General features: G+C 46.1%; 1 protein-coding gene across 2 annotated transcripts in view; it reads right to left on the reverse strand.

Moving 5' to 3' along the window:
* LOC102401392 (solute carrier family 2, facilitated glucose transporter member 5) overlaps nucleotides 1–12,101 on the reverse strand; it is a 45,335-nt gene that overhangs the window by 25,771 nt on the left and 7,463 nt on the right. The window contains exon 1 of one of the 2 annotated variants that reach the window (XM_006076686.4): nucleotides 1,916–2,128. The exons of the other annotated variant lie outside the window; for it this stretch is intronic. Within the exon in view, the coding sequence (XP_006076748.3) occupies nucleotides 1,916–1,948 (33 nt within the window). The 5' untranslated portion in view covers nucleotides 1,949–2,128. Of the gene's footprint in view, nucleotides 1–1,915; nucleotides 2,129–12,101 lie in introns of those variants that run through there. 2 annotated transcript variants of the gene reach the window in all.

Genomic DNA, 12,101 nt, shown 5'->3' on the forward strand with positions numbered 1-12,101 from the left:
CCAAAGGACTAGGTCTGCCCTCAGGAGCCTGGAAGGGGGGCAGCATGCATCCCCTGGGATGGATCCCTGGAGGAGGCCTCTTTCCTGTGGGGATCACAGGAGCAGGTGACTATGATTAGCCTCCCTCCTGGGGGGATCACAGAAGCAAGTGACTATGATTATGTTTTGTATGTAACCATTTAATCACCTCCTTTCAAAATGCATCGGTCATTTTCAGGGACCAGCACGTGGGGCATTTCTGTTATTTTGCAGCCGCACTTGGGGACACAGTTGGGCGGCGCATTACTCTCTGAAGAGGCGGCACAGAAAGGACCAGGGCTTCCCCTGATCCCCTAATCCCCAAGCTCTTGTTATCTCACAGTCTCTTCTCTGTAAAATAGAGAGATAACATTTGACCTAGCACGGTCTTGTTACCATGAGGTCCACAAGACAAGCCCTGTGGCGTGACACACTGATTCCAAAGCAGGAAATCTCATGGGCGAGGGTGAGACTGGCATCTGGTGAGCAGACACCAGAGATGATGCCAAACAACCTACAGCAGCCAGGCCAGCCACCACCATCCCCCTCCCTGGCCCCACAGCTCCGAATGTCAGTAGCGCCCTGATCTAAAGGATGATCAAAAAATAATAATATGGGGACCTCCCTGGTGGGACAGTGGGTGGGAAACGGCCTGTCAATGCAGAGGACACGGATTCGATCCCTGGTCCAGGAAGATGCCCCATGCCAGAGGAGCAGCTAAGCCTATGTGATGCAACTACTGAGCCCACGGACCACAGTTCCTGAAGCCTGTGTGCCTAGAACCCGTGCTTCACAAGAGAAGCCGCTTCAAGGAGAAGCCCGTGCACCTCAATGAAGACCCAGTACAGCCAAAAATAAATTAATTTAAAGAATAATATGTATGGCGGATCTACTCTGTGCTAGGTAATTTACATGCATTATCTCATTTAGTTGTTCCAGCAGCCCTCTGTGAATGGCAAGGCTATCATTCCCATTTTATAGATGAGAAAACGGAGGCACAGAGTAGTTAAATAACTTGCGCAAGTTCCCACAGCTAGAATAGGCTGGAGCAGAAATGAATCCCAGGCATTTCTACCTTCCAAACCCACTTTAATCTATTAACTCCAGAACATGTGTCCAACCTGCTCATGGCAAGGGTCTCATATCTATGAATAAATAGTAATTTGCACAGATATGTATCTACTCCCATCAATATAAGCAGATGCTGTTGCAATGAATAAAATGCAAACTTCTTAAAAGTGTCAGTAATTTTATGTTACCTTTCTGTCCCTATGCATTTTCCTCAATCAAAAGATAATCAAAAGTACAGCAAGAGACAATCAAAATTAACAATAGCAATTATACAGCAGCACACTTCGAGAGAAGTCAAGAAAAATCTTTTGTCTCTAAAAAAAAAGGAGTCTCATTATCTAAAAGGTAGGAAATCTCTCCTACCGAGCTGAGTTACATTCAAATCCTGCAACATCCTTTCTATCTTCTTTGCCTACTGGCTTAGCTGATTTACCTGCTGAAAAGGTTAATGAAAATGTCCAGAAGCCAAAATCAAATAAAATCAAAAATATCTCTCAAGGGCCATGGGTAAGGATATTGTTGCTGATTTCAGAAGCCCTTCACCTAAAGTTCTTAAGGAAGTTGTGATAAGTCAATCCTTTTGAGTCCCATCAATTCTGTTCTAACTACTTTGAAAAGCTGTTCCAGAAGAATGCTTCCCAAAGAACCTTTAAACCTAAAAGTCTCTAAATCTCTCCTCTCTCTAGTCCTTGTAAAGTCCAGCTGCCGGGTGAACTCTGAGGGGGGAGGCCCCCAGTGCACACGGCTTTGAAGAGCATCCCCCAGCAATGCTGAACAGGTCCTGTGACGGGGCTGCTCCTCACTGCCTCCCTGACAGTACACTTACCCCTTCCCTCTTGTCTGGATCCTGCGGCTCCATCTTTGCTCTGGAAGTGCAGAGTTCTGCTTGTTTCCTTTCAGCCAAAATACCAAATGCACTGAATGGCGAGAGAAGACATTCTGGATGTACTTTGGCCGAGCCAGGTAACAGCCAATAGCATTTTTATGGGCAGTCTAAGGCAGAATAACCCTTTCGGGAACCCAGACGTTTCCCTTGTTTTCACTTCTTCTTTTGAAAGGAGCTGTCTGGGGTCTAGCTCAGCAAGTGGGCACCCCCCAGGGACTGTAGGCACCGTGCCTTCCTGATTGGGACAGTCTGCGGTATTTTCTTACTGCGAAAGTCAGACTCATGATGGGTGACTGGAAGGGTTATTTCTGTCACAAACACATGGAAAGCAACAGGTGCCTCTGACCCTATAATACTCCAGGTAACAGAGGGGCAAGAGATGGGGTCATTAGTGGCTTCTCAGAAGAGATCCCTGGCAGAAATCCTGCAGCCAAGTCTCTCTGCTGGAGACTCGGCTTTTGCCCAAATTACCATGCAACACTTTTCTCGGAAAGTTTCTTATTTTTCTTTTTAAGGAACTCAGAGTGGCCAAGGGATGCGATTTTCTGGGTAATCATCACTATTGCAAAAGCAGTAAATATTTCAAATCCCTTTATCTGCAGGGCAGGGAAAGTGAGTCACAGCTGCTCGTCTGGGTCCTCACTCATGGCCAGGCCATTGCTGGCCCCCTGCGCTCAGCACGTGTTCAGCCGTCATGGGGGCACACCAGGTCAAGCAGCCAAAATCCAGAGCAAAGCCTCACAAGGTTTTCACCCTTACAGGGCATAGTCCCTGTTTTATTTGCTGTGGCACAAACCCCACAGTTAATATAGGCACATGACCTGGTTTACTTTCAAGTAACAGTTAATTGGGGGCCCACTGTGTGTCAGGCACTGTTCTTGGCATCAGTGGCAAGCTGGGGAATTGTGCTCAGATGCCTCTGTGTGGGAGGTTGCAGAGGAAGGTGACCGTGTGTGTGTGTGTGTGTGTGTGTGTGTGTGTGTGTGTGTATGTGGTCCCTGCTTCCCCATTAACATATGTCTGGGGTGTACTGGGGGGCAGTGGGGAGGTGGGCATTGACCATTTTCTCTCTCGAGAATCTCACTTATTGTTTTTTCCCTTCTGGGTCACAGCCCTAATACAATGATTTCCAACTAAGGTTTGGCAAGACCAGAGGTTTCCAATTATTTCAAGAGTTTTGAAAAATTCTCCAAAGAAAATGCACTTTAGTTGGGGGGGAGGGGGAGGGGAGAGTGAAGAAAGGGGACAGGTTGGGGAAAACAAAAGCAGTGTCAGAAGTCTGCCATCATGGGTCATTGCCAGGCCCAGAGGAAATCAAGAGAACCACTTCTTGGCCCAAAGCTTCCACTTGGCCCCCTGCGGGCCCGCGGGGAGCTGACAACTGAGAGAGGGGGACACAGACCTCTCCTCTTCCTGCAGCCTTCACCTCCCACCTGGAGTGGGGGTGGGGAAGGAGACGGCAGTACAGGCCCAGGATGGGGTGGGGTTGGGGGTGCGGTAGTACCTGCTCCGTAGGCCTCAGGCAGGCACCGCCGCGGCGTCACCAACGCCTCAGCGGCGGGAGCGCAGCGCGAGCAGGGAGAACGCGCTGGGAGGCCGCGGAGGGGAGGCAGAGGGTATGCTGCTCGCAGAACGCCTCCTTACCCTTGCCCAGGGATTCCCCCACCCCTGTCTGAAGCCTCTTCAGCCCAGGACCCTCGAGGGCACCTGAGGACCCCGGAGGGCCTGGAACAGAATTGTCCCCGCTCAGGTCGTCTGTGTCTGTCCCCTGTCTGGTCCTTCCCACCCCCCGCCCCGGGCCCAGCAGCCTGGGGTCCTCGGGACCTTTTAGGCCCGTGGGAGGAGAGCGGTCTTTTGGGCGTCCACGGATAATGGGGAATCAGAACGCGGACTGGCCCCCTGGTCCGAAGCGGGGACTGTCCCTGCTGTGTGGCCTGGGATGGCCCTCTACAAGTGTCTGTGGTTTACTGAACTTTCCATGTTTATTTATTACCCGCGAGAGCTGAAAACGGGGATTGGGAGGAGGAGATGGAGGCGCAGGGTAGGGGGGTGGGGGAGAGTGTGGGTGCCGGGGAGCTGGGAGGAGGGGAGTGTCTTCTTTACATCTCTGGCCCTTGCTCTCCCGCCCTGCTCTCCTCTCCTTCTGAACTAGGGAGGGAAACTACCGATTGAAATCCGATTTTGTCTTGGGGTTTAAAATGACAATAATAAACACCACTGATTAACCCAAGGACATTTTGCCCAATAGCACATAGCAGACCAAGGCGTGTCCTGGGAACGCGTACTAACGTTTCCAAGAAACTGACCTGTGCTTGAAACTACCTCTGATGAGAGCCAAAGAATCATTTTTAAAGCAAAGAGGAGATAACTAAAAGAACCCATCGTATAGCACAGGAAACTTGCAGCACTCTGTAATGACCTATATGGGAAAAGAATCTAAAAAAGATGGATATATGTATATGTATAAGTGATTCACTTTGCTTTTCAGCAGAAACTAAGACAACATTGTAAATCAATCACACTCCAAAAAAATTAATTTAAAAAAATAAATAAAGTAAAAGGGAAAAGTGGCCAGACTCAGGTTCTGCCAGGACTTTCCTGATTTTCTCTTCTCCACCTTCCATACAGTTTGATTCATTACAGGGAAATTATATTAGGATTTTATCCAGAAAAGGACCCCAAAATTAGTCCTTTTCTCTAGATTAGATACTCTCTAATCTCTCACAATGGAGAAAGTGTTTGCTAAGAATACTTGTTTGCCAAGAATTCTGACAAGAGAATTTGGGTCCCAGATCTCATTCCCAAATCATTACCATATATTATTAAGCGTCATTAATATAAAGTGTAACTATATCATGTGGCTAAGAATCTAGCGGGGAAGGCAGAATTTCATCTGGTAAAACACTTGATGAATTTGTAACTATAAAAAAACTCTAAAGAAGGGTTGGGGAGCTGGTCAGGGAAGTCTTCCCTAAAAAAGTGACCTTGAGCTGAAATGGGAAAGAAAGATGAATAGACCAGTGCTGAAGCTGAAGCACCAATATTTGGCCACCTGATGTGAAGAGCTGACACATTGGAAAAGAGCCTGATGCTGGGAAAGATTGAGAGCAGGAAAAGAAGGGGTGACAGAGGATGAGATGGTTGGATGGCATCACCGACTCAATGCATGTGAGTTTGAGCAGGCTCTGGGAAATAATGGAGGACAGGAAAGCCTGGTGTGCTGCAGTCCATGAGGTCACAAAGAGTCGGACACAACTTAGCGGCTGAACGACAGCAAAGCAAAGGGGGATGAGATGGCGATGGGGTGGTGGAGAGATCCTTCCAGATAAGGAACAGTAAATGCCAAGGCCTGTGGCAGAAGAGAAATTGCAAGGTCAGTATAGCTGAAGAGCACCAGACAGGAAGAGTAAATGAAGAAGGAGGCTGGGGAAGTGGGTAGGGCCAGACTTATAGCCCGGGTGAGAGAGCTTGATTTTTGTTCTAGGAGAAGAGACAAGGCATTAGAGGATGGAGGGTGACCAGAGCTGTGTTTTTAAAAGTTCACTGTGGGGAAAAAAAAAAAAAAGTTCACTCTGGCCGCCTAGAAGAGAAGTGATGCGGAGACAAGAGACCAGTGGATTTGGGGAAGAGAAGAGAGATTCATTTTTTGCTGTTGAACAGGCAAAAGATGGGCTTCCTGGGTGGCACCAGTGATCAAGAATTCACCTGCCAATGCAGGAGACACAAGAGACTCAGCTTCAATCCCTAGGTCAGGAAGATCCCCTGGAGGAGGAAATGGCAACCCACTCTGGTGTTCTTGCCTGGAGAATTCCATGGACAGAGAAGTCTGGCAGGCTACAGTCCATAGGTCTGCAAAGAGTCAGACATGACTGAAGTGACTGAGCACAGACACAGGCAAAGATGCCAGTTGCTTGAACTGTATGGTGGCAGAGGTTAGAGAAATACATGCATTTGAGAGATATTTAGGATGGAAATTGACAAAACTTGATGATTGACACCAAAGGGAATTAAGAGGATCTTTGTATTACTGTTGTAATACAAACAAAAAATAAAAATGGTCTTTCTGAAAATGAAGATTTTCAGAAATTGAAGAGAAAAAGTTTATATGGGAAAATGTAACCAAGATGTGAGATGTTGAATTAGCATCATGCAGCAGAGCGGCAAATCCCTGGGCTGTTCTTGAAACTGAACAGGACCCTGTGCAGCTCCTAGGCACAAAAGCCTTTCTGTGTACCCCATTTCTTGTTTGTAGGGAACAGACTCCAACCTCCATGACTTTCCCTGAGTCCCAAAGGGTAGAATTGGGCTGTTACTAATCTGGGAAGGGAGGGAAAGTAGAGACAAGAGAAAGTTAGTTAGTGAAAGTTAAGTCGCTCAGTCGTGTCTGACTCTTTGCAACCCCATGGACTGTAGCCCACTAGACTCCTCCATCCATGGGATTCTCCAGGCAAGAATACTGGAGTGGGTTGCCATTTTCTTCTCCGGGGATCTTCCTGACCCAAGGATCAAACCCAGGTCTCCCACATTGCAGGCAGACGCTTTAACCTCTGAGCCACGAGGGATTTAAAGAAAGTCCTTAAGAAACAGCCAACAAATAACAATGCAGCCTTGGGGTAGGGTCCTGGTTCTGCCTCAAGGGATACACATAATAATATCTTTAAACTCTTTGTAGAACCAAAACTCCACAACAAATGTCAGCATTCTTCATTCCAGAGAAACTCTCTAGATTAAAGGAACCACAGAAACCCATCAGATTACCAGAGACTAGTTTAAAGGAGTTTAGGCACACACCCTAATCTTATCAGCAATCCCCTCCTTGAACTATTGCTGTAAAACTCATCATCTAATGCTCCTGGGTTGGGACACAGTTTGTGAAGGGCACGAGTCCTCTCTGTCCCTCTTTGCCTGGCAAAGCAATAAAGCTATTGTTTTCTACTTGACTCAAAACTCTGTCTCTGAGATTCAGCACTAGTGCAGAGGCCGAGTTTTAGGCATCATTCTGAGATCAGACAATGATACCAGGGCTTCAGAACAGTGCTGATGTCATCTCTACTAGGAATGTTCTGGAATGTTTAAAGTTTTGTTGTGGGCCTTATTGCAGAGACTGCTGTAGGTGCCCTAGTGAAAAGAGAACACTCAGTCGTGTCTGACTCTTTGCGAGGTATGGACTGTAGCCTGACAGGCTCCTCTGTCCATAGGATTCTTCAGGCAAGAATATTTGAGTAGGTTGCAACACCTTCCTCCAAGGGATCTTCCCGATCCAGAAATCGAGCCTGTATCTCTTAGGTTTCCTGCATTGGCAAGTGGATTCTTTACTACTAGTGCCACCTGGGAAGCCTATATATGTGTGTGTGGGTATGTGTCAATTGCTCAGTCGTGACTGACTGCAACCCTATGGACTGTAGCCCACCAGGCTCCTCTGTCCAAGGGATTCTCCAGGCAAGAGTACTGTAGTGGGTTGCCACATATATAAGCCTATATATATATATATGTGTGTGTATATATATATATATGCCTATGTATACATATATATATATATAAGCCTATGTATATATATCAGAGAAGGCAATGGCACCCCACTCCAGTACTCTTGCCTAGAAAATCCCATGGACAGAGGAGCCTGGTAGGCTCCAGTCCATGGGGTCGCTAAGAGTCGGGCACGACTGAGCAACTTCACTTTCACTCTTCACTTTCATGCATTGGAGAAGGAAATGGCAACCTACTCCAGTATTCTTGCCTGGAGAATCCCAGGGACAGAGGAGCCTTGTGGGCTGCTATCTATGGGGTCGCACAGAGTCGGACACAACTGAAGCAACTTAGCAGCAGCAGCATGTATATGTATGTGTGTGTGTGTATAAACAAAGGGGTTTTGCTTTCAAGATGGCAAAGTAGAAGGACATGCGCTCATCTTCTCCTGTGAGAACTCCAAAATTACAACTTGCTACTGAACAATCATCAACAGGAGAATGTTGGATCCCACCAAAAAGATACCCCATGTCCAAGGCAAAGGAGAAGCCCCAGCAAGACAGTAAGAGGGGTGAAATCACATTTAGAATCAAACTCCATACCCCCCAGAGATACTCTGAAAGTGAAAGTTGCTCAGTCGTGTCTGACTCTTGCGACCCCATGGTCTATATGGTCCATGGAATGCTCCAGGTCAGAATACTGGAGTGGGTAGCCTTTCCCTTCTCCAGGGGATTCCAACTCTGGAATCGAACCCAGGTCTCCCACGTTGCAGGCAGATTCATTACCAGCTGAGCCACCAGGGAAGCTCAAGAATACTGGAGTGGGTAGCCTATCCCTTCTCCAGTGGATCTTCCCAACCCAGAAATCGAAACGATGTCTCCTGCATTGCAGGTGGATTCTTTATCAACTGAGCTATGAGGGAAGCTCAGATGCTAGGAGGGCTCAAACAAAACCTTGTGTGCACCAGGACCCAGAGACCCCACCGGGACTGAGCCAGACCTGCCTTTGAGTGTTTGAGGGTCTCCTGTGGAAGTATGGGTCTGCAGTGGCCTGCCACAGGGGCAGGGGCTCTGGGTGCAGCAGAGCTCAGTGTGGCATAAGTCCTCTTGGAGGAGGTTGCCATTAACCCCACCATAGAGCCGCTGAGCAGACGAACTTACACAGGGCTAGGGAAACAGTCCTGTGTAAGTCCTGGAGAAGGAAATGGCAACCCACTCCAGTGTTCTTGCCTGGAGAATCCCAGGGACGGACAGAGGAGCCTGGTGGGCTGCCGTCTGTGGGGTCGCACAGACTTGGACATGACTGACGTGACTTAGCAGCAGCAGGGAAACAGACTCTTGTGTCTCGTGCACACCAGGACCCAGGAGAAAGGAGCAGTGACCCCACAAAAGACCAACCCAGACTTGCCTGTGAGTGTCCAGGAGTCTTCGACAAAGCCATGGGTTGGCGGTGGCCTGCTGCAGGATCAGGGGCTCTGAGTGTAGCAGTGCGTGCATGGGACCTTTTGACTGAGGTCACCGTTATCTTCATCATCTCCACCATAGTTTGGTCTCAGATCAAACAACAGGGAGGGAACACAGCCCCATCCACCAACAGAAAGTTGAATTAAAGATTTACTGAGCACAGCCTCGCCCATCAGAACAAAACCCAGTTTCCCCCACAGTCAAGTCTCTCCTATCAGGAAGCTTCCATAAGCCTCTTATCCTTATCTGTCAGAGGGCAGAGAGAATGTAAACCACAATAACAGAAAACTAATCAAACCGATCACATGGATCACAACCTTGTCTAACTCATTGAAACTATGAGCCATGCCTCGTAGGCCCACCCAAGACTGATGGGTCAAGGTGGAGAGTTCTGACAAAACTTGGTCGACTGGAGAAGGGAATGGAAAACCACTTTAGTATTCTTGCCTTGAGAACCCCTATGAACAGTATGAAAAGGCAAAAGATATGCACTGAAAGATGAACTTCTCAGGTCGGTAGGTGCCCAATATGTTACTGGAGAAGAGTGAAGAAATAACTCCAGAAAGAATGAAGAAACAGAGCCAAAGCATAAACAACTCTCGGTTGTGTATGTGACTGGTGATGGAAATAAAGTCCGATGCTATAAAGAACAATATTGCATAGGAACCTGGAATGTTATGTTCATGAATCAAGGCAAATTGGAAGTGGTCAAACAGGAGATGGCAAGAGTAAACATCGACATTTTAGGAATCAGTGAACTAAAATGGACTGGAAAGGGTGAATTTGATTCAGATAACCATTATATCTGAATTATAATTATTCATTATATCTGAATATACTGTGGGCAAGAATCCCTTAGAAGAAATGGAGTAGCCCTCATAGTCAACAAAAGAGTCTGAAGTGCAGTACTTGGGTGCAATCTCAAAAAGGACAGAATGATCTCTGTTTTTTCCAAGGCAAACCACCCAATATCACAGTAATCCAAGTCTATGCCCCAACTAGTAATGCTGAAGAAGCTGAAGTTGAACAGTTCTATGCAGACCTACAAGACCTTCTAGAACTAACACCCAAAAAGATGTCCTTTTCATTATAAGGGGACTGGAATGCAAAAGTAGGAAGTCAAGAGACACCTGGAGTAACAGGCAAGTTTGGCCTTGGAGTACAAAATGAAGCAGGGCAAAGGCTAACAGAGTTTTGCAAAGAGAACGCATTGGTCATAGCAAACATTCTCTTCCAACAACACAAGAGACTAATCTACACATGGACATCACCAGTTGGTTAACACCAAAATCAGATTGAATATATTCTTTGCAGCTAAAGATGGAGAAGCTCTATACAGTCAGCAAAAATAAGACTGGGAGCAGACTGTGGCTCAGATCATGAACCCCTTATTGCAAAATTCAGGCTTAAATTGAAGAAACTAGGGAAAACTACTAGACCATTCAGGTATGACCTAAATCAAATCCCTCATGATTATACAGTGGAAGTGACAAATATATTCAAAGGATTAGATCTGATAGAGTGTCTGAAGAACTATGGACAGAGGTTTGTGACGTTGTACAGGAGGCAGTGATCAAGACCATCCCCAAGAAAAAGAAATGCAAAAAGGTAAAATGGTTGTCTGCAGAGGCCTTAAAAATAGCTGAGAAAGAAGAGAAGCTAAAGGCAAAGGAGAAAAGGAGATATACCCATTTGAATGCAGAGTTCCAAAGAATAGCAAGGAGAGATAAGAAAGCCTTCCTTAGTGATCAATGCAAAGAAATAGAGGAAAACAGTAGAATGGGAAAGACTAGAGATCTCTTCAAGAAAATTATAGATACCAAGGGAACATTTCATGCAAAGATGGGCACAATAAAGGACAGAAATGGTATGGACCTAACAGCAGCAGAAGATATTAAGAAGAGGTGGCAAGAATACACAGAAGAACTATAGAAAAAATATCTTCATGACCCAGATAACCACTATGGTGTGTGATCAATGACCTAGAGCCAGATATCCTGAAGTCAAGTGGGTCTTAGGAAGCATCACTACATACAAAGCTAGTGGAGGTGATGGAATTCCAGTTGAGCTATTGCAAACCCTAAAGGATGATGCTGTTAAAGTGTTGCACTCAATATGCCAGCAAATTTGGAAAACTCAGCAGTGGCAATAGGACTGGAAAAGGTCAGTGTTCATTCCAATCCCAAAGAAAGGCAATACCAAAGAATGTTCAAACTACTGCACAATTGCACTCATCTAACACACTAGCAAAGTAATGCTCAAAATTCTCCAAGCCAGGCTTCAACAGTAAATGAACCATGAACTTCCAGATGTTCATGCTGGATTTAGAACAGGCAGAGAAACCAGAGATCAAACTGCCAACATCCATTGGATCATAGAAAAAGAAAACATAAGCAATTTCCAGAAAAGCATCTACTTCTTCTTCAATGACTACACCAAAGCCTTTGACAGTGTGGATCACAACAAACTGGAAAATTCTTCAAGAGATGGGAATACCAGACCACCTGACCTGCCTCCTGAGAAATCTGTATGCAGGTCAAAAAGGAACAATTAGAATTGGACATAGTTCCAAACATGGTTCCAAACAACAGACTGGTTCCAAATTGGGAAAAAAGTACATCAAGGCTGTATATTGTCACCCTGCTTATTTAACTTATATGCAGAGTACATCATGCAAAATGGATGTACTGGCTGGATGAAACACAGGCTGGAATCAAGATGGCTGGGAGAAATATCAATAACTTCAGATATGCAGATGACAGCACCCTTATGGCAGAAAGTGAAGAGGAACTAAAAAGACTCCTGATGAAAGTGAAAGAGGAGAGTGAAAAAGCTGGTTTAAAACTCAACATTCAAAAATGAAAATCATGGCATCCGGTCCCATCACTTCATGGCAAATAGATGAGGAAACAATGGAAACAATGAGAGACTTTATTTCGGGGGGCTCCAAAATCCCTGCAGATGGTGACTGCAGCCATGAAACTAAAAGACGCTTACTCCTTGGAAGAAAAGCTATGACCAACCTAGACAGCATATTAAAAAGCAGAGACGTTACTCTGCCAACAAAGGTCCATATAGTCAAAGCTATCATTTTTCCAATAGTCATGTATGGATGTGAGTTGGACTATAAAGAAAGCTGAGTGCCAAAGAATTGATGCTTTTGAACTGTGGTGTTGGAGAAGACTTTTGAGAGTCCC

Source organism: Bubalus bubalis, chromosome 5 (assembly GCF_019923935.1).
Source record: "Bubalus bubalis isolate 160015118507 breed Murrah chromosome 5, NDDB_SH_1, whole genome shotgun sequence".
Lineage (NCBI taxonomy): Eukaryota > Metazoa > Chordata > Mammalia > Artiodactyla > Bovidae > Bubalus > Bubalus bubalis.